A 23,756-nucleotide genomic window follows, 5' to 3' on the forward strand; every position below is an offset into this window, starting at 1 on the left:
GTTTACAAATTATCCAGTAATTTGCCAGCAACTATGGATGTAAACGATGCATCGATATTTTTGAAACATCGATAATATCGGTTCGAAATTCGATGTTTGCCATCGATGTTTACAATTTCCTAAAATCGCTAAATTAGCGATACATCGATGCTAGCTTCAGCTATGTTTTAACATCGACTTAAGTGTGACTTAGACTTGAATTTAACATACCCATTATGCTCCTAAAAATTTTTGACTGGCTATGAATTTTATTACTTATTCTTTTGGGGAAAAATTTAGAAATTCCGAGTGTACTCTTATCTTTCGGCATTAAAAATGCTTACTTAATCATTAAAAAAAAAAGACCGGGTTCCCGTTGAATTTTCAACGAAATTGGGGCTTGGAACTTTAGGCTCAGCGAACTTACGACGGCATGTTTTTTTATTATATTTATAGGAAGGGCAAAGGAATGGTATATAAATACAGGGAAATACATCCATATGTGAGTATTTTTCTAATTGAATTACAGAGAGTATGAATTGAAAAGTATTAAATTTTTCTTTTAATGTGACTACAACCTAACAAATTTGGAAACATCGGAAACCATCGATATATCGATGTTTTTCTGGCGATGTATTTTAGCATCGATGTTAATATTTCCGATGCATCGAAACATCGATGTATCAATGTTACTCCCCAAAACTTGCATCCCTACCAGCAACTCTCCAGTAACTTAATTTCTAAGAATTCGCTCTCATCGAAAAAATTTACAAAAAAGTACGCGAACGCTTTTCCAGTAATAATTTGCAAGTTTCATGAACAGCTGATAAATTGGTTGTTTATTCGCAGCATATTCCTAATAAAACAATATATTTTATATTTAAAAATGTTTATTTTGTGAATTTCTACAACAAAAAGCCACAAACAGTTTCGTTATTAGTTTAAATTTCATTCAGCAACATGCGATCGCTGATCAGCTGTTTTTCGTACTGGCAAATTCTTACAAGTAAAAATTTGTCGAGTAAAAACTTGCAACTTCAGCTGTAATTTTTCGCTCTCTCAATTTGCCCTACTTTGCAAGTTTTTGCGCACAAAAACGCCAAAACATGAAAATTCGTAAAAACTTTTACTGGAAATGAGTAAACAAACGTAACTTATACAACATAAAAGCACAAAGCTACGTTACGTTCATTTAGCTTTACATAAAAGCGGTACCGCTATTAGCGTCGAGAATAGCGTTCGGTATGCTACGGTCGTAATGCTACGGCACCGCTTTTTGAGGAAACCAAAGCTTTAAAGCCTGTTCCTTTAGAAAAAATTAACTACCAATGAAGAAAATCAATGCTTAAATAAGAAAGTAATGATTGGTCACATGAAAATGCGAAAGGCTTTTTTGTATGAAATATGAGCCGAAAAGAGTGTTACTCATACGCCGCGTACACCTGAGTAAGTATAGCGAAAGCATCGAAAGCAAGAGCCGGCAGAAATGATTCCACAATTTCTCAGAAACTATCAGAGCTATCGAAAAGTGATGTACATACAGTTTATGGGTAATTACATTAGCTTTCATTTTCCGTATCCCGTATTACGATGATTCAATTTGTTCGTAAGATATACGTGATTTAGAGAAACCACTCTTTTTTAAGCTGAACAGCGGTAAATTGCAAATGTCTCGAGAAGTTGTCCATAGAAAAAAAATATCTTGACTCGGCCAAGACTGTAAATCCGCCACTGGAGAGAGGAGGAGTGAGTAAATGGCGTAATATTTTGTATTTACGACTATTTTGCTTCTGGCTTCTGGCGTTTGCACAGTGTGAGGACAGCCGAATTTCTACGGTCGACTATCCCACTAATCGCCAAGAACATCTCACGGCACGATACACAAAACTTTTATTAGATTTTCGCTGGCCACAACATCCAAAATATTTCGCATTTGGCGTAGCTCATTTTTGCGGGCCAATTACGACGAAAAAAATATTGAAACAAACTTTTTTCTAATACATAGCGGTCAACCCTCGGCAGGCAATGGCAAACCCTCCGAGTGCGATTCTGTCATGAAAAAGCTTCTCATAAAAATATAATGGCCGTTCGGAGTCGGTGCAAAACCGTAGGCCCATCCCTTTTGTGTGACAACATCAAGGCGCACGCCGCAAAGCGGAGGAGAAGCTCGTCCAAACACTAACATATTGTGGAACAACTGTGTAGTCCCAGTGAACATTTTTCTTTAAAAAATTTTGTCAGTTCATCAGATTCGGTCAGCGAGTTCACATCTTCATCTTCATCTTCATCTTTTCTTTATCTTTATCTTTGTCTATTTCAAAATTGTCCAATCCAGCTTTTTTTAAATTTCGGATTAAAATGCAAATTTCATTATAATTCGCAAGCTAGAGGCAGTTGGAAAATATACTAAGGATAAAGTCAAAATCTCAAATTTGTGTATTTTCCCTGTTTCTTTTTCGGACAAAAAAATGTATATTGTAGCGAAAAAAATCCGTTTAGCAGGATCTTCATTCGAAAAACAAAGTATTTTGTACGGATCGAATATTGGTTTTTTTAACCTCACGACAAAATGATACGGTCTAACAAAAGCCTTGTAAAACCAAATTTTTAAGTTTGTACAAAAATTGGGTGTTACCCTCCAAAATTTGCATCCCTAAATGCAGTGAAAGTATTCAGCAATTCAGCTATGAAGAATTGGGCAAATTCTGGCATTGCATATTTCACGGGGCAATATTTTGTTACCAGCTTGTGAGATGGTAACCAAATTTACCGGTTACAAGTGAGCACAGAATGCGAAAAAGGTTTAAAAATTAACAGACACTTTAATTACCGGTTACAAAATTTATGTTACCAGCGGAGAATAGACCTGTAAGCAAACAAAAGAAAAATAGTCAAAACTGGTAAAACTGTAAGTATATGCATTTTTTTAAAGTGTTTCCACGAACAATTCGCTGTTAGCTTATATCGTTTGGTAAAAGCAACTGATAAATTTATACTGCTTCTGTGCATAAAAATTTTTTGGTAGAAAAAGGAATTTTTCATATATATTTAAAAAAAAAAGAGCAGTATCCATTTTTGGAATCTAAAAAAAAGTATAATACTGAAAAATGCAAATGTATGCGTTATGCACACTGTATGTTACAACTTTTTGAGAGGAATTTACTCAAATTACGCAAAAAAGTGACTTAATATTTTTTGTATGCAATTTCTTAAGCTACAGCCACAACATTGTCATTAAACTTAACGTTACAAGGATTTTTGCAAAAAAACATTACTTGCCCTTTGACCTCACGTAATATTTCATGAGGCACTTAAATCGATAAGGAGGTATGCTGTTTAGTACCACGACAAGGTCCATGCAAAAATCCCACTTTCCCTTAACTTTTCTGAAGTTTGTTCTTTAATTAGTTTCGTTCCTAAACTTTTCTGGATAAAACCTGTAAAACTGTCAAAAAGCAAAATTGCTCGCAGAGAAGGAGAAAAACCAAAAAGTACGGGAACGCTTTCCGGCTAAAAACTGGTAAAAGTGTCAAATACACCGTGGTCGTAATTTTTGTTTACAAAGCAGTTTCTTTATCATTTGGCGACCTTCTACTTACAAAACTTGACATTCTTCGCTAGGATATATGTATTAATTAAGGTGAAAATGCAGATGCACTTTTGTTTTTGCTTATTCAAATTTGAAATCATTTGAACAGCTGATGGTTTGCCACTTTACCAGCAAAAATTCTTCGGGTAAAATCCTGCAACTTCTGACAAAGAGGGGACCGATTTTTCCCCTACTTTGTCAGAGAACCGAGTACGGGTAAAATCCTGTAAATTTTTGCAACTTCTTGCGAGTTAGGGAACGCAACTATTCCTAGACTAATTTAATGTACATTAGGTTGCGTGGGTCCCCATAGAAAAGAAACAAGTTTGTTTTAAAATCGAGTTACAAATAAAAATGTTATGAAGAAACGTACATTTTGGTTGTTTTTAGAGCGCCAGAATCCTTTCCAAGTAAGCTCTCAAGCTAGGGAGGTCGGTCATTACATTATTTCACGACTCGGTCTAATGTACATGTTGGGATTTTACTTGGTTACGGCTTTTTGTATTTCAGCGACGATGTGAGATAGGGGCCTTCCTATATTAAGGTACATATCCCGCCGGTATTCTCGAAATCTCTCTTGGTTTACTAACAAGTAAAACTCAAATATTTTTTTGTTTTTTTTTTACATATAATCTTTGTATTTTTAGTTATCATTCACTTATTAACATTCACTACAAACACGAGTGTATATCTTCTTATAACCATTTCTTTTGTTTCTTTATTTATGTACTTATTTTTGTTTGTTTTCAATTTTTCATTTACTTACGTCTTATTACCTTTTTTACCAGGTTTTTTATTAAGATTCTCAACTAATTTTATGCTTTTTATCTTTATACTCGAATTACAAATACGTACACAATGTTATAAGTATTTAGTTCCTGACAGTATGGAAAAATGTTTAAATATTTATTTATACGTTTGTTTTATTTTAAACTTAGTTTTGTTGCATTTTTTGTAGGATTTGTTTTTTATTAATCGTAGGTAGTAAAAAAGTAAAATAAATCAGAAAAATCGTGTAAATGTGCTCTTACAACAAGGTTTGTTTGTGTTTATTTTACATTATTTGGCGGCTAACGCAGAAGAACAATACATTTATACCGATGTTGTTGTATCCATATATACTATGTATATGCATATAGTTTTTTTTTTGTTTTTTTTTTTTTTTTTTGAAGTAGCACGAGCTGAGTTCCAAATTATGCATTTCTTCTAAATGTTCTTCCTCGGTGCGGTGGCTGCTGTGCGTTTTATAGATGAACCCAAAATAAAGTCATATTTTTTGATATACAAATTTAAATTTTTGAAAATTTCCGGTGGTGTTGCTGCTTGAAACTTAAAACACTTCTCCAACGTTGTTGCACAAATTTGAAATAAAAAAGTACTAATTTAGGTAGGTTCCTTTCCGAGTTGACCATAGTGGTGTTATGACTTATCATAGGATATACAATAGAGTATTATGCGTGCGAAAACACATCGTTGCTATTATAGGCAGGGATTTAGACGGAAGCGGCAAGTGTTTTATGTTTTCTAGTAATGGAAATGTCATCCTTGTTGTTATTGTAGTATATGTAACATGTAAATAAAACTGTACTCTATATGTATGTATGTATGTATGTATGTATGTATGTATTGTGCCTTAAAGCATTGTGTTATTATTGTTTTCATTGGTCTACTAGTTGGCGTATGTTTTCACCTGAAGGTCGTCATATCTTCAGCTCTCATGTACTTGATGAACTTAATTAATTCCAATGCTTTACATATTTATGTAATCACCAACCCAAGCTGGTGAACTGCCACATATGTATGTAATTGTGTGTATGAGCGTGTGTGTGGAATCTATGTGGACGCTCATATTGAAGCATAGCTTTGTGGCGTAACAACGCCTGCGCACCAGTCGAACACCTCTTGCGTTGCCATCTCATGCTTTCGCGCGCGAAGTAAATCTGGTTAGTAGGCGGTTGTTAATTTTACATCAAGTGTGCACTTCTTATACCTTCCTAAACCTAAGCTTTGTTTTTCAATCTCTTGTATGCATAGTTCTGGCATTTTATTTATCAGTTGTTTTGAGTTTCTAATGAAAAATCTGTTTCCGCCACTGTTATTCGTTACACTTCTGTTATTTTTTTTTCTTCATTTCGGTTACTTCAGTTATATTTGCACTTTATAAAATAACCAATTTCTGTTTTGTTGTTAATGTATTGTTGTTGTTGTTTTTTTTTTTGAGGTGGTTCAATGAGATGGGCTCTGGAATTACACATTTTAAGAAGAGAAGAGAAAAGAAAGAAGACACATTGATTTTTAAAACACTGAAAAAGTATAAGTATTGCTACACAAAACAAGCATTACAATGCAGTACGATAATGATGATGATAATGTTAAAGGGACACCTTGAAGACATGATAAAACTGAGGAAACAAGTTAAAGTAATGCAATTAGGATGGAACAATACTTAAAAACACTGGCTTTAGAAGAACGGCTTAAAATAATAAGCACAATAGGAAGGAAATTACTATTAAATTTGGCTGTATGTTATTTATCCTAACAAGTTTTATTTTGGTTAGACTTTTTGCGATGTTCTATGCAAAAAAAAAAAACATGTATGCATGTATGTAACTAGGCAACTATTTCCTGAAAACACATCCACTTATATACATACATACAGTGAGTCAAACAAGCGTTCACAGGATTACTTTTTTTTTTAATTATCACAAATTTTGTTTTTAAGTTAAAATTTTTGTTATTTTTTATGAAAATATTTTTCATGCTATGACCACAACCATAATTATCAACGTTTCAAACTTTATATAAAATTTAGGAAAATTCAACGAATTGTCAACAAAATTTCCACCTTTCAATTAATTATTTATTTTTGTTTCATTTTTTATATGTTTATTTTATGCAAGTGAGACTAGTGTCTCTTACAGCACATCGACTTATGGTAAACTATAGTTTTAAGAAAATTCTATATAATATTATTTAAAAATTGGAACTAGTTATAAAAGAAGGTAGAAGAAGACATTCGAGAGGTAAGGGAATGAGGAGCGTGAGGTTTTCCAGAGGCAAATCAAGAGAAGTAGCATTTAGCATCCTTAATCATTTTTATAGCGGGTGGAAGAGAGTTACATAATTGTGCAGCATGAACAAAGAACATGCCAGAAGTAACAATGTACGTAGTCTTAGGTATTATGATATTTAGCAAATGCTCGCTTTGCCCAAATTTTAGGTTTTTAAATAAGTATTCCGGTTTTGCGGTATAAGCCAGCTTGTGTAAAAAAACAATATTTCTTATCTTATCGCATCGACATTTTTTGTAGTTATCGAAAGTATTCCGAAAGTCTACATGTTAGAATATGTTTAGATTTTTTTTACAAATTACATACTGAAAATGTTCTGTCAAGTGTGCAAATCCGCGCAACGTGGATAAGTTTCGATAAGTCGAAAATAAAATGGAAAAAATCTCGATCCATTGTCATGCCGAGTAATGTGAAAGAGAGCTAGATGGGAATTTTTCAAGTACGTGAACCTAATGAAAAATTTGGTCGGTACGGTTCAGCGGTTCGAACCGTTGTGGCACCTATTTATTGGTTCGTCAACGCGTTTTTTGTCTTCAAACCGGGGTTCGCTTCGGTTCAACGGTTCAGGAGTTTAAAAACACTTGTGGAAAATTTCGGTTTGGCTAATGGTTCAGTTAATTAGAAAAAAAGCCGGTTAATCCGGTTAAAACCCGATTCGGTTCAAGTCCCTGAAATTTTTAGACAATTTTGGATATGCAAACCGCATGAAATTTTAATTTAATAAATTATAAAAATTTTTGCTAATTTTTTTAAGCATATTTTCAGCCGCTTTAAACTTGCACTTTATTGTACTTAAATTTGATGGTCTATAAAAATGTTGAAATTTTGAAGATTTTATTTTTTTTTTTGGAAGGGGGAATTTGTACTTTGATTTATGTACATATATGGTTTTGGTTTTATTTAGCTTGAACAATATTTTCATAAAAAGTGCCTGCGCATTTTATTCAATAACAAATCATCGTCCGGATAAAATATTTTCGTAAGCTTCATTTTGTTGCAGTTATATGTTTCAAAATAACATCTTTCGATTGGTGTTATCAATTTTCGAGATATTAACTAAAATTTTGACGGTAATTTAGTTATCATTTATTATAATGCAGTCATAATAAACAAACCAAGATTTTTAAGACGGCGTTATAAATTTTGAACATCGCCTTTAGCTTCCGAGATGTTGAGGAGAAAGTATCGTGAATTTAGTAGAAATCTGTATCACCTTTTTTCGTTCGTCATACAACAGAATGGTTGCAAAATAGTATGTTTATAAGCCGTTTATTTACATTTTTCAATGCGAGACAAATTTAGTTGAATTATTACTACGGACTAGTGTCCGACCGAGCGTTCGGGTTCGGGTTCGGTTACCGAACAGTTCGATAATAAAATTCAGGTTCGGTTTCGGAAACATTGGCCGAGTAATTTGGCCGAAAAGTTGTAAAGAAAATATTAATAAATTATAAACTTTTTAATTTTTTTAATTCAATTGCATCAGTAGAGTTTCTGTAATTTGATTTTATTGCTTTTTAGTGGCAACTTTCTTACTTCTTGTCGTTCTTTTAATTTCATTTCCTTCCCGAAGTTTTAAAGCCCCGATAAAACTTTTGGCAAGTTAAATTTTCATAATTGCTTTGTAATTCGATGTCAAATTGAAAAGGAAAGTCTATTTCCACGTGTTAACGGCCAGAAAGAACTTTCTGTCACATTTCGGAAATCAGTTTCAGAAATAAAAAATTCAAAATGTGACTGCAATTGAAAGATTGAATAACGATTTCGAAAATACATTTCAACTTGCTCGTGCTGCACTAGCAAATTTTATTTCTGTTGCAAGTGCTGTCAAACTAATCGAGTGTTGCCGTGTGAAACTGATTGCGAGTTTTTGAGAAGCAATAACGGATAATTTACAATAAAAAAACAGAAGTGCTTTTAATTAGTTATTTTGCGGTATATAATTGCATATGTAAGTTTTAGTCTAAAAAGTTTCGGCCGAACTTCAAGAAAAAAAGCCCAGTGTTCGGTCCGGGTTCGGTTTCGGCCAAAAACGCGAGTTCGGTCGGACACTTCTACGGACAGCATGCAAATCAAGTAAAATATACCAACACAAAGAAAAATTGCCCCAAGTTAAAGCCACCAAAAGACAATAATATGGATTTAGTTATTCACATTCTGTATTAATAGTTAACAATGCGTAGAAGAAAGTCCAAAAAAGTCAAAAGAAGTCAAATATCCACTCATTCATGTATTCACGAATTCATGCCACCACTCTTATTCATTTCTTAGTGGTTAATTTTTTTGCCCCTGATATATTCGCAACCCATTAGAAATGAAAACTGCACCTTGTGTTGGTTAAACATTAAAATTGAATTGAGCAATATTTTTCAAACGCATATTTTTGCAGAATAATTTAAACCATTTCATAATATTCATAAAACTAGAAGAAAAGAAGAAATAGATTATGTTAAGTAAGTTCTGAGCGAGTGAAATGGGTATAATTTTAAAATAGAAGAATATGTTATGAAATATGAAATATGTATATATGTAAAGCGTATTTGGATACATTGGCGTTAATAGTTTATGTAATCAAAATTATAGACTTAAGCGTAATTTTAGTAAGAAAGTAAAGTAAGCAAAAATAAAAAGGTTAACACTACTAGACGCTAAATACAGCACTAACTTTGATAAGATAAAAGAAATAGCCAAAAAAAATTATAAATAGAAATAAATAAGTAAATGAAATACTGAGGTGTTGTTAAATGTTGTGAAGAAAAAATTAAGAATAGTTCGCAAATAAAATATCAGTTACTTAAGCAAAAACTCTTTCTTAAAAAGCAGCATTAGAAATTAAAAAACAAATTTCGTACTTCACATTCCTGATCCGGGTATATCTCTTTGAACGTTCGCTCGATGACTGCATATCTATTAAGGAGGAAAAGAAAATAAACCAATATGTGACATACATACGTATGCATGTATTAATATTTGTGTCACAATAATCACTCACTTTGACTGTAAGCCGCCACCAGGAGGAAGACCTTCAATATCCTTATTCTGCAGTGCTTGCAATAAATCAAAGTACTGCGTTATTTCATTGCATTCTATCTCATCTGAAAGAGAAAAGAGATTTTTGTGTAATTGAAAATATTTTAGAATAATAATAGTATACATAAATGCATCAATTCTAGGTGTTAGTAGTATATTAATTTTAAAAGTATGTATTTGAGTGTATGCCGTAAGTATTTATGTAATTGCACATTGGTTCATCGTGAAAATTTGCTGCACTTTCATTACTACTGCTTAAAAAAAAAAGAGCTTGAAGCGACTGAAGATAGTAGCTTTCAGAAGTTCCATCCAAAACAAAACACAATAATTCCACTTTTTCGCCATTTTTGATGAAATCTATTTTTACATATTAAAATCAATCAGCTTTTCGCCAATTCCAAAACAAAAACAAATTTTTTCACATGGAATTCGCTATTAGGCCGTATAACTTTGCAAATTGTAAGGACAAATGCATTAACCTATTTTTCGCGATTTTAAACTTTAATTTCAGTCGACGCAATAGTTCCAAGTTAAAACTATATTGCAACAAGTTAAAAAAAAATAGATATGTATTAAATGATGAGTACATTACGCATCAATGATACTAAGAATTTGGCAGTAATAACATTTTCTCAATTATCTGAGATTTTTCTTTATTTTAAAATTTGCAAGTTTAAAGCTCTATTTTCTAGTTTAGATTAAGTGTGCCAAGGTTTTATTTCTAACAAAAAAAAAGTTTTTGCGTACTGGAAATATTCTTGCTCAGAAAAAGTGGCTACTTGTAAACTCATAAAATAATACATTTTTCTTTTCAGCACAAATTTTGTGTTTACGCGGCTAATTTTAAATGGCAGAATAGTGTTTACATACATACTCCAAAAATTTTAATTATTCAAAAATTTAATATTTTCTTGAAAAAATATAACAAACGTAGGCCTGTGCGTGGAATCCTATAAGGCGGGTTCATCGTTCTGACCTAAAACGATGAATCTGTCTTTATTCTTATGGCATAATTTTGTATTTGGAAATCTATATAGCTGGTAAATGAAGAATTTGACGTCAAAATTAAAATATTAAAATGATGTTTCACTTTCTCTATTTTCGCCATGGCGACATTTAGTTACTACTTCCTCTCCTTCTTGATTAAGTCCAGAAAGCTTGCAGTTTAAATTAATAATCATCGGTTTTTTCCGATCACAATGAACTAATCTCAGAATCAAGAAGTAAATCATTGAAACTATTCTTTAATTACAAAATACTCTGCGTTGCATAATTATGAGACCGCCACATATTAACAATTTTTGACCATTTATTTATATAATGGGTTGGCGAATTCCCGATATTTTAAAATTAATTAATCTATAATTTACAAATGAAAAATATGTGCTTTCAAATGACTATTTGCCAGTAAACAAAAAAAAAACAGCTGGGTGAAATTCATGCAAATAAAGACATTATTTCAGGGGCTTTTGTAAGTGAAACTGAGAAAATAAGCCGGTGTATATGACTATATATAATAAGACAGGAAATACTGTTATTATTAAGAAATCGCCTTGGAAAATAAATCAATTAGCTGTTCATAAAACTTCCAAATTATTACTGGTTTTACATTTTGTATTTTCTTGGATGTTTCTCCCACTGAGAGCAAATATTATCTTATTCTCAAAAATTTTATTACTGGATAGTACACAAATAAAGCTAGAGTTTGCCATCATGTCCACAAAGAATTATCACACCTACAGCATTCCAAAAATCTTACCAAAGCAAACAATTATACTCAAATATGTATGTGCTGTTGCAACAGCGAAAGGGAATAGATATATAAAAAAAAAAGATGGCTTCAAAACATACACACAATTTTCAACTCGTTTTAGGTATGAGATAAACTTATTACTATAAAAAATGTGCACATCTCGTTACTAAAATAATAATGAATTTAAATAGATCTTATTGGATTTTGGTGTGGTGAAATAAGCTATGCGAAGCCTGCCACTTTTTTAATAGTTTCATCTACATAGACGATTCTGTTTATTCCTATTTCAAATCTATTTATTGCAAATGGTTGCAGGTCAAAGTTTTACTTTAAATTTGGTTATAACCAAACAGCCTACATCAAATATGTTCAAACTACGGCCAATGGATATTATTAAATTATAAGTTGAGGGATTTAAAATGCAAAAATCCGAAACTATTTTACAGCTCATGATATGGAATTTGAGTACGATAATTATGAAATTTTTAAGGTTTAATTATATAAAAGAAAGCATTTCAGCTACTACATTTAAACAGCCATGCCATGCATTATACATAAATTAAGAATATATGAAATATAAGTATAATTAGTAAACGTTAATAATTGATTTGGCAATAATGCTAAATAGCTTTAATTAACAAGTAAGTTAAGAATAATTAACTTATTTTAGCAGAGAAAATAAAAACGAATTTTGATATAACGTACCTTATGCTCACGCTCTTTCTAATCGCGCTGTTTCAAACACTCAAATCTATGACAGGTCGAAACGCTTACTTTTTGCTGTATTTTTATTTGCATCTTTGTAACACTTAAAATAGTATTTTATTACGTTCTTCAACGAATGACGGACGGTATGTATGCGAAATTGCAAATCAAAACAAGCAAAAAATAAAATGTATGAAATAAGAGTGTACAAATGTTGCGCAAGCAAAGGTGGTGAACATTATAACTCAAAAGCAATGTAGGATAAATGTGAGTAAGATTTTGTTTGTTCAAGTAGTCTCGTGCAAGACAACCCACATGTACACAGACAGAAGTACAACTCGAGAGATTAATTATTAGGTTTTTAAGTTCAAAATAGGAATTTATTTCTTAACTTGCGAATTTGAGTTTGGCAACGCATCAAAATTCATTTTTACATATTTTCATAATATCATTAGTAAGTTTTTGGTATTTATTGTGGCTTTTTTGTTTATTTTATAATACTAGCTTGCGTTTAAAATTTGATTCTGTTCATATGTGTTATACGATACATTCATTTAACTATTATTACTTTACAGATATTTAAAACTTTTTAATTTGCTAACGTTTTCTATTGCATATACATACCCAGTAGATAATTTCAGGAGTTAAAAGCCCTTCCGAAAGTCCTTCCTGTATGGAGTGGAAAATATTGAAGGGCTTTTTCTTTCGCTACCCATGGAAGGCCTTTCAGACGGGCTTTCATAGGACGTACTTCAGAAGGCTTTTTGGAGGAGTTCTTTTAAGGTCTCTTTTTTAATTTACAAAAGTCATACATATTTGTAGCATTTACTTAAGGTTTATATGAAATATGTGTTATTGCAACTTAAAATTTTTATTAAAATTCATAATAAATACAAATTTATGCATTCGCATTTCAAATGGATCAGCCTTCTAGAAGGCATGCAAGGAAGCAGTTTTTTCAGCCCTTCGTGGGCAGGTCTCTTCGAATTACTTTACTTAAGAAGGCCTACCTAAATTATCTTCTGGGATAATTCGTATATATATGTACATAAATTGTATATCGTCGATGTTTTTGCAAAACCGCCCATCGACCAATTGCAAAACCGCTCATCTTACGGCACCCAAATTTTACAGGTTAGCGAAAAAACGGTTTTTATTTGAAGGCATTGCCTTGGTAGGCGGTATTTTCTCTAGCTATTATTTTACAAATCTGTTGTTTTAATAACGATTTTACTATTTGTATGCATAAATCTCGATGTCTGGAGTTCGGGGTTACCAAATTTAATTTTGCCACAACAGCGATTTAAGCGGTTTTGCGACTAGTTGATGGGCTGTTTTGCAATAACATCGACGATATGTATTCACTTATCCGACATAAGTGTTTATATTATTGATCAATTGCTATTAATTCCTTATACTGTGTGTTTTCGACTTAATAAAAGATATTTTTAATTGTTCTAAAGAAATTATAAACTGTTTAACGTGAGCATAAGGACGCCACTAATTGCTAAGGGATCGCGAGAAGTCATAGTTGTTAGTATCAAATAACCGAGGATGTGCGAGTTATGGGACGTTCACTTTCGAACAGCTGTTATTAAGAGGAGTTTAAGAGGTAGCAATTGCAGTAAATTCTTATTTATGTGCGTTTTAAGATTAGCTTTAAGTGTAATACTGTTTATAAATGATCAGAAACAAAAAATTTCTCACTTCACTTTGGTTGCTTTCTATAATTTTTTTTACTTTTGCTGTAAGTAAATTCTCTAATATACTAATGTAGGATATGTATTTAGTAGTGGTGTTAAAACGTTATTCATATTTTCCTTAGACCTGGACCTGATTTAAATAATAACTTTACAAATTTTCTGTTTGTTTTAATATTTACACTGAAAGATTTTACATACATCCTCCTTCACTAGCTTGATACTTTCTTCTAAACTTATCCTTTTTCTTGTTAAGCTGAATTCACATTTCTTAAACCGATATTTGAAATTCAATTTCCAATTTTTGTCAATTCCAAATTCTTTTGCAGGCCTTTCGACATCGACCATACGGCATCGAATAAATTTATATAGGCATCTATTTGGTAAGAATGTAATTATATTATAAAAATGGGATTATGGTATAAGTAACGTAGTGACAGGAGTAATCCTTGGCAGTCATTGTAGCTAACCCAATTTAGAGGAAAAAGCATTTAGAATCTAAACGAAATTGAGAGTAGCATATACATATGTATAATAAGGTAGTAACTAGTAAAAAGTGACTTTAGAAAATACGGTTTATACGCTGGGGTATTTATATATATATATATTTATATACATTTTTAGGATGTTCACAATGTCACAACGAGTGTTACTGTCGACGACAATTTCACGACGATTCAAAAATAGGTTTTTTCGAGTTTGCACAACTACAACAAAGTATATGACAGTATGACTCATTATTTCAACTTGCGAAAATCCTAATTGACTAGATAAAACCCATAGAGTGGATGTGAAACATTTTTCAACAAACAATTTAAGCGGACAAAAGACTTATTTCTCAAGTTTTTGGACAATTCAGTTAAATTGTCTCATCATAATACCATGTGTACTTACATACATGCCTGTGCATATGTATCAGTTTTTAAATTCTAACTATTAAATAAGTAAAATTATTGCCTATTTACTGTATGCACATTATTAGCCTATAAATTCAAATCTTGCGAATTCTAACTTTTCTCTAATTACATAAAACGGAAATAGAACTACTCTTAAGAATATGATTAGAAACAAAAAAGGCGACTTAAACAACCTCTTGTCAGTTTCTCGATGTGCTTCTCCAATCGCTTTTCTGCCTCAATAGCTTCATCAGCTGGTTTGGGTGCCCCGGGGAAAGCGATTATTATTATGCTCATATTGTCTCGGCTGCCCTGTAAAGGTAAAGAAAATACAATCAGTATGCTATATCGAGCTTTTAGGAAAATACGATGGATATGTTTAATATGTTAATATTTGCGCACCTTGTGCAAGCAGGTATCAACGACTTGATTTGCTATATTCACTAAATCATTAGTTACTCTCAGTCTCGAATGGACAAAACTGCATACATCTTCATTGGTCATTACATCCCATATACCGTCACAAGCTAAAACTAAAAACTCATCTGTATCTTGTCTACTTTGGCAAAAGATCTCAGGTTCCGGAGACACTAGTTGTTCGCATTGTCCCTTTTCTTTTACATTTTTAAAATCATAATCGCCGAGCGCCCTTGAAACCGCCAATGTACCGTTGACCCGTTTAATCATAACACTTCCACCTGCATTATGTATGCGCAACTTTTCTTCGGGTAAAATGGGCTTGTGATCTTGTGTAGCAAACACAGGTACACCCTGTCTACATAGAACTGCTCGCGAATCGCCGCAATTCGCAATATAAACTTGTGTTGGCGATACAAACGCACATACTGCAGTCGTTCCGCCACATTTCTCAGCGTCCTGTGTCAATTCGGGCAACTCTCGCATCACTTCATCGATATGCAGAAATCCGGTCCGAATGCCCTTCACGTGGTCGCCATTCTTAAATTCATCTGTGCTAACGATACTATCAAGCAGATGCGAGGCACAATGCTCAGACACTTTACAACCGGCATGTCCGTCAAAGACGGCGAAGAAGCTCCAATCTTCAAGACCGCTTCCGAGACCGGCACGCGCGTAGTATGCGTCCTCCATTTCGCATCGCCATCCTTGCATTGAACTAACTCCAAACAGGAGTTTATTGCCTTCGCCATGATCGTTATGTTTAGTTGTTTTCGGCTTATCCAGGAAACCGCCCATCACTTTTGTGCATACTGTGTTCAATGGTGCGCGGGGAGCAAAGTAACTGAGGCGTTCGGTGGATCAATCGCACGGTTAGTTATCCGGTAAATTAGTTTCGCATGTATAGCTTCGGCCGATTTTAAATTAGTTTTGTTGGTTTCTGACAAATTTTGCTTTTATTTTTTAGATCGTTGAGCGAATCTTTTAATTTGCAACTGTCTGAAAAACGAATGAAACGGGATATGCATACATAAGTACTCAAAAATGGTTATGCATAACAGTGAAATTATCACACAACTAATAACGTTTGATTAAAAATTTAATTCCCAAGAAGTGACTAACCAGATGCAACTATTTAATAAAAAATAATAATAATCTTCATATAAATATGAGTTATTTNAAACTAATAACGTTTGATTAAAAATTTAATTCCCAAGAAGTGACTAACCAGATGAAACTATTTAATAAAAAATAATAATAATCTTCATATAAATATGAGTTATTTTTACACTAGTCTACTCGCTGCAATGTTGGTGTATTTTCGTGTACTGCTGAGGTAGAACGTCACATTGAAAAATCAATGATTACACAATTCGCAAAAGCAAGCGCATTTTTCTGCATTCAACATCCGCAATATCCCAAGAATAAATGCCTCATTGCCATGCAGAGTGAATGCAAATACTTAATGCGTTTTCCCAGTCAATAAGGCAGCAAAAAAATTTAAAATACACATGACAGGCGACAAACTGGCTGACAAATCGCAATGCACAAATAAAATGTATGAACATACAAATATACATACATATATACATAGCCACATATGTAATATATGCCCGTTTGTACCTGAGACATATGTTTTACAGCATTGGTACCTTTGTGGCATTCATACATATGTAGCTACATATGCCTTTTCATTGATGGTTACAGATCGTGGCTATTACATACATATATCACCCTTTGAATTTCCAAATCTATCTGCACTTACTAATTGTTTCTTAACTTCTCCATTACTGTATACTTTTTAAAAATGTATCTTTTACATAGTACTTTTTAGTGCTTATATTGGTAACTGAATGCTTCAGTTATTTCGCGTGTAAAGTTAGCAAAATAAATTGAAATTTTGTATAAAAAGATATAGTCAGCAAGCGCGTTAGCGTTAAAATATGAACAGGAGACCTGAATGTCGAATTTCCCTTTGCACCTCGAGTAGATTACAGGCGGCCTAAGTATTTATATAGAGATGTGCTTTAGAGCCACATTTATTTGTTAGTAAACGGTCAGAATTGAGTGTGTGAGAGACGGAAAATCGGAATCAAAGGAAAATGCACAAGCATGAGTGTATCTCAAAAAACTATAATACATGAGTGAGTAAGATGTGATTGCTTTACAGAAAAGAGGTCACAGAATATGTTTACAAATGGGTATTTGTGGGTACGACCTGCTCGCTATTCAAATCAATCAAAATAAAATTATAAATCTTCCTCCTGACGGTAGAGATATTGTGGCTATTGAGAAATGATACCCAGAATTATGTCGGCAATAAGTTTTTCCTCTTTTGCGCTCTATGAAAGAAGGGTAAAACTTTTGACTGTGTGGTAAAAACTTAAACATATATGTAGAAGCAATTTTCATNGTCAAACACAGTATTCAGAGTAGTACTCACCCCTTTCTTTATATGATCCCCAGAATTATGTCGGCAATAAGTTTTTCCTCTTTTTCGCTCTATGAAAGAAGGGTAAAATTTTTGACTGTGTGGTAAAAACTTAAACATATATGTAGAAGCAATTTTCATCATAAAACCCATTTTATTATTTTCTCATGCTATATTATGGCCCCTAATACCCCGTGGAATTGGACTACCTGAAGAAGAGCCCGAAAATATAACAGGAACGAATTAATGTGGCAGGAAGGGTAGCTAAATAACTGCTGAAGTAATCGGACAGCAGAGTATAATAAGTTCCTTTAAAAATCCCCGACGACTATGGAAATAATAAGCTTTATGGCTCTATATAATCTCCAAAAGAGTGGTGCCAGTAACATATCCAAAAGTTAGCTACTTGGAACAACATGATTTACCACAAAATTTATATGTATTTGAATCTCTCTGTCAGAAGTAAAGTAATAAACAGATTTAGTATTTAGGTTGAAGAAATAAATAGCTAAACCACAGCGTACTTTATGGCACGAGAATGCATTTTTAGCAGAGACCCAAAAATAATTGTTATCCTAATCAAAAATGTCGCTATGTCTTAAAAGAAATTTTCAAAAAAAAAATTCCAACTGACATTATTAATAAATTAGTGCACGGATATAGTAAATTTTGTTTACAATAAAGCGGGAACTGTTGTCTACGAGCGTGTGTAAAAGTTTTTTTTTATTCGAATTACGCGTTTGGGCACAGCACCCCAAACAGATACGCAAACAGTACCCCAATTAAATTATCTTGGTATAAACTAATGCATATTAGGGGTCTTCATCAAAAGTGATAAACTGCTAATAAACTTGATCAAATGATAAATTTATCATTTTGATAAATGAACTGTCAAACTTTGTATGGAAATCTATTTAACCTAAGTTTATCACTTTATCAAACGATTTTGGTGGATAAATGCAAATTAGAAAACTATTTTTCCTATTTCCTACATGGAAAATATTTTCTTTATTCTATACAAATACATTTATATATTACATGTTAAGTTTATTTTTAATTTTTTATTTTATGAAATTCCAATTTCAAAGTTGAACAAAAACTGAATTTCTACCAAGACATATCAAATCAATGTACCTTGACATCTAGGAAATTTTCTACCGCTTAAATACCTTTTTGAAAACGAATATTTCAGGTAACAGCCTACCTTTTTTTCGAAATATATTTCAAATAGTTATTTAAAAAAAAGTATTTTAATTGTTTATGAATAGTTTTTGAAACAAAATACAACGTATTTTCCATGTAGGAAACATATTTTTCTAATTTGCATAAATTTCAGCCCAATTCCACCCTGACAAGTCAGGTGGTCGCTTTTGCTACAAACGCATAAAAAAACACAATACGTCGCCTGGGTAAAAGATTGTCGTATGTTGATTTCGGCAGGTTGTGGGAAATCGCGATTGAAGTTTGGAATGCAATTTCTCACAAACGCGAAGATAGATATTCTGCAAAGTCTCTGAAAATGTTACTAGTTCACAAAACTCGTAAACTATTTATTTTTTAATGTTTAATGTTAATTAGCTTTGAGTTTATGAGGGATTTTCTTTAGTAAAATTTTGCCGTAAGCGTCATTTGTCCACAATTTGGCAGCCACTTTGTATGAAATACGACAAAATGTGATCTAAATTTACACTAAATTAACGACACTTTTTACTCAACATCTCGGAAACTAAAGGAGATATCCAAAAATGGAGAACATCATTTTTAAGATATGGATTAGTTTAATATGGCTGCATCACTAACTAAATTTTTCTAAATTATAGAAAAAATTATAGTCAATATCTCGGAAACTAAAGGTGATATCTGAAAACTGATAACACCAATCGAAAGACCTTATTTCAAAATATATAGCTGCATCTAGAACTAAAAGTCGTCAAAATTGCGCTTACGAAAATCTTTTACCCAGGCGACGAATAGTAGAATAGTAGCGTTCTTGTACGCGATAATTTGTACCAGTTTTTACTAACTAGCACGTTTTGGTATTCTTGTACCCAAAAACCTTGTAAGAAAGGGGAAATTGAGAGCGCAAAGCGACATTTCATTTTGAGGAGAAGTTGCTAGTTTCTACTGGATAAAGTTTTAGGTGCAATCCCGTATTCCTCGGACTCGGACTAGTAAAACTGTCAAAAAATAAAAATTCGCTCAGAGCGAGAGAGTAACATTGAAAAGTACGGGATCGCTTTCTAGTAAAAAATTGTAACTTCTGTCAACTTCAACATAACCTCCAAATTTTGGTTGTAAATTTTTGCTTATTTTGTATGTAAACACACCCAGCTCACACATGTAAATAACCAAAAATACTTTCAAATTCATTAGAATCCACTTAAACAAGTAATTAAATACTTTGCAACATGAATTAGCAGAGTGGACTTTTCTTTTGTTTACAATTTGGTTGCCAAACACACTACAGCTGATCGTTTGACACATTTACCAGAATTTACCAGGTAACTTCTGACAGAGAGAGAACCGTATTTACTCTCTTTTTTGTCCTCTCAATAGTCAGAGAACCGAGTACGCGATCGATTTCCAGTAAAATCTGACTGGTTCTGACTATTTCTGACTAGTCCGGACTCGTACGGGATCGCAACTTTTACTAGTAAGAACTTGCAAGTGAGAAAAATAGCTGATCGCATGGTGCTGGGTGCAGTTGAAACTAATAAAAGAAATGAAGTTGACAAAATAAACCTATTTAAATATGATATATATTGTTATATTAGAAACTAGCTGCTAATAAACAACAAATTAATCAGCTGTTGGTAAAACTTGCAAATTATTACTGGTTCCGCGCAGTGATGCCAAATTGTGGGTAATTTCCCTATTTGAGGGATATTTTGCATCAAAAATTATTAAAAGGGAAAAAAGGGGCACTTCATATAAATAAGGGATTTTCTTTTGACGCAGTTATTTTTGCATAATTGATCAAAATTCAAGAATGTTCGACATTCTTACGTAATTAATCGTTCTGAAGATGTGATGTGGAGTGAAATGGTATATAATTGTTAAAAAGTATAAGGACAATTTTGAACAGTTGTAACTGGTGTTTCATGTAAAAAGCGGAACAAATTATCTGATGAAATGTTAAATAGCACATGAATGTGCTTCAATTTTAAAGTCACCAAAAAATTCTTTTAGGCCATTAGTGAGTAAAAAAATGAAAGGGAAAAAATGAATGAGTGAAAAAATGCAGAAAAAGGGTTTTTTTCTTAATAGCGGTCGGCCCTCGACAGGCAATGGCAAACCTCCGAGTGTATTCCTGCCATGAAAAACAGCTTCTCATCAAAATACACTCGCCATTCGGAGTCGGCGTAAAACTGTAGGTCCCTCCCCTTTGTGTGACAACATCAAGGGGACCGCCACAAATTGGAGGAAAAGCACATATGTGTAAGCGCCAAACTATTATTATTATTTTATATGAATTTTACTTCTTTACTACTGAAACATGTATATGTTTAAATTCGTTGGGAATTTTGTGGGATAAATTTTCAAGATGTGGGTAATTGAGGGATTTTTTCCCCATTTCCGTGGGATATTTAACAGAGAATGTCTGGCATCACTGGTTCCGCGTTCTTGTACTTTTGTGATATGAGAGCGAATTCTCAGAAATTAAGTTATTGGAGATTCTGGAGATTTACTGGCAAGTTAATGGATAATTTGTAAAAGAACACAACTATTGTCTTCCCAGAGAGTTTTGCTTCACATCGAAATTTGTGCTACCTTATTTTCATTTTGACGCAGTTCAATGTTGATTCTCTTACGTTTATTTGGCTTTACTTTTTGTTTTTGCTCAATTTCATTTTTGCGATTTTTCAAAACCAAAAGAAAAAACGTTTGAAAATTGAGGCATATAAGTTTTGAATTTATTTACTAAGCAAATGTTTTTTTTTCGGCTTTTGCAAATTAAAGAAGTCCTCTGCAAGAAGGTTTGTGTACATATGTACATATATGGTATATGGGTATGGAAATATTTTTTTTCCCTAGCAGTAAACCTTTTAGTGAGGGCAACAATGATGTTTTTCAAATAAAGCATATCGGGATTTACGCTCTCTGGGAAGACAATACCTGTAATTAATGTGCATCGGGGTTCAATAATAAACAATTTTATGCAATTATTTACTAAGGTGCGTTCTTTTAAGAATGTTGATAAACTAATGAACTTATCAGTTTATCCCTTTATCACTTTAGACAAGGACCCCTCAAGTTTTTTATATTCTTTTGATACGAGTTAATAAATATGATTACAGGGAAAAAACATCAAAGATCAAGTATTGGTTTTTCAGTTAACTAGTTGAAGTTGAAATACCGCACATATATGTAATTCTTTTACTGGGATATAAGTAACAACCACTTGACAGAGCTCATACTTGTACATATTTTACATGCAAAAAAACATTAATTTGTTGTGAAAGGTTTCGACTCAAAACTTTGGAAGCAACTCACGGTTGGTTGCTTTCTACTTAGCTCGATGATGCACAGCGGAGTCCCCTGTTTTCAGGTACACACTCGCACCCTGGGGAAAAGCGCTCTTTGTGATTACTCCAATGTTCTCTCGATCCCTTCTCTTCTAAAATTAGAAACCAATATGACAACATCGCTAGCCAATCGCAAACGATTATTATGGCGTATCAAACTGTGGCATCTTCTCGGTGCACAAGAAATATTTAAACTAGTATTTTAGAATTCCGGCTACATTTTTCTTCTCATGTATTTATTTAACAAGGATTAAATCAGTCCCAACTAACCACTTTTGGTTAAATCTTTAAGCACTTAAAAATACATATAAAGCATGGGCACAAAAGAGAACAAGAAAATCTTTGGTTATGATACTCGGTCGGTCGGCCTATTCCCTTGCCAATCGCATGCGCTTCCTCGGTTTTCTGATTTTCGCAAGAATGATTTTAGAACATAACGTAAGTGTTATAAGTATTAAAAAAGTGAAATTAATTATTCTTCCAGGTATACTACATACAGGACACCCCCAATTCGCTCACCTCAACAGTAAAACACACCAAATGGCTTCGTCAACGACCAAAAACTACGTCCTTTTTGTTATTACGTTTCTAATGTACAATGCACAAGCAATAAATGCTTTGCAACATGGTAAGCCGTTTTCTATTATTTTTTTGCTGTTTTCAGTGACCTTTTGCCAACAATTTCATTTAAAATATAAAATACATGCGAAAACGCGACCACGGCAAAAGATTGACGAACGAGTGAATGAGAATAAATAGCGAATGCAAAAAAATGGAAATGGCTGCAATGCTGCCACCATTGCGTATGAATTTATACACAATTTTTATGTAATGGTTGCCCCTACGGTCTAAAAGTAACGAATACCCGAATGCGATGCGCCTTGTGAGTACCCATATGATATTGTTGTATTAGTAACCACGGTTGCCGTTTTGGTCCAAATGGACCAAATTTGGTCCCTTTCTTTTCGGTTGGCCCATTGGTCCAATTATTTTGAAAATGGTCCATTTCACAGGCCTTTGGTTAGGTTATTATCACCCTTTCATTTCATGCAATAGTTACGCGTTTTCAATTTCTTCTATTTAATTGATGAATATTCCGCCCCATGTTGAATATCGGCATCGTCATGAAAAGTGACGATACGGCCATCTTCAGCCATGTTGCTGATGCGCTGACGATCGTCGACGATGACGATGACGATATTCAGCATAGGGCCGATTGGCAACACCTGAAAAAAGTTTGAACTCGCCTTGCCACTGATCTTCAAATATGGCATGGCTAATGATCTGCCAAAACACACTTCAAAAAATATCGCATTTGGCTGGTAAAAATATGGAAAGGTAGCAAAACTTTAAAGCTCTACCCAGAATTGCAACGGACGACGGTAAAACGGTCGACGGTTAATTGCAGTCAAAATCAAAACTCACGAATTGGGGCAGCAGCATTTTTATCGCCAACGTTTTTCGGATGATTTAAATTTATTTCTATTTTTACCGCCCAGCGGGGGCGGCACATTGTTGATTGTAATAATTTCTATTATTTTCTCAAGTTTGCAAATGCTTTTAACCATTTTTATTTCAAGCAAATATACACACACACACGTACCAAACAAATGAAAATATTTTAATGAAAATTTGCAAATTAAAATGACAGTTAACGGA

At 33.1% G+C, this 23,756-nt stretch overlaps 1 protein-coding gene across 3 annotated transcripts; it reads right to left on the minus strand.

Moving 5' to 3' along the window:
• Positions 1–4,707: 4,707 nt before the first annotated feature.
• alph (protein phosphatase alphabet) lies at positions 4,708–22,873 on the minus strand. Of its 3 annotated transcripts, none has more exons than XM_017627631.1 (6): positions 22,617–22,872; positions 15,126–16,139; positions 14,918–15,035; positions 9,632–9,734; positions 9,492–9,546; positions 4,708–5,809 (listed from the first exon to the last, which is right to left on the minus strand). In XM_017627631.1, exons 2-6 carry the CDS (start codon positions 15,936–15,938, stop codon positions 5,795–5,797), a joined length of 1,104 nt encoding a protein of 367 aa, XP_017483120.1. In that variant the 5' UTR covers positions 15,939–16,139; positions 22,617–22,872; the 3' UTR covers positions 4,708–5,794. The 3 variants fall into 3 exon arrangements, with proteins under 3 accessions (XP_017483120.1, XP_017483119.1, XP_017483118.1); XM_017627630.1 differs by lacking the exon at positions 4,708–5,809 and adding an exon at positions 7,508–9,061 and having other exon boundaries at positions 22,682–22,873; XM_017627629.1 differs by lacking the exon at positions 4,708–5,809 and adding an exon at positions 7,508–9,061 and having other exon boundaries at positions 22,617–22,873.
• Between the last annotated feature and the right edge of the window lie 883 nt (positions 22,874–23,756).

Source organism: Rhagoletis zephyria, unplaced genomic scaffold (genome assembly GCF_001687245.7).
Source record: "Rhagoletis zephyria isolate East Lansing unplaced genomic scaffold, Rhagoletis_zephyria_1.1 Rzeph_scaffold_05355, whole genome shotgun sequence".
Lineage (NCBI taxonomy): Eukaryota > Metazoa > Arthropoda > Insecta > Diptera > Tephritidae > Rhagoletis > Rhagoletis zephyria.

What these genes read in the sequence shown, in the direction of transcription:
- alph (XM_017627630.1), bottom strand. Translation starts at nt 15,938, where the DNA reads ATGGGCGGTTTCCTGGATAAGCCGAAAACAACTAAACATAACGATCAT. An exon ending in TTGATACCTGCTTGCACAAG is followed by an intron (nt 15,036 to 15,125) that starts GTGCGCAAATAT and finishes TTACCTTTACAG; the next exon opens with GGCAGCCGAGACAATATGAG. An exon ending in ACCCGGATCAGGAATGTGAA is followed by an intron (nt 9,062 to 9,491) that starts GTACGAAATTTG and finishes CTTTTCTTCTAG; the next exon opens with TTTTATGAATATTATGAAAT.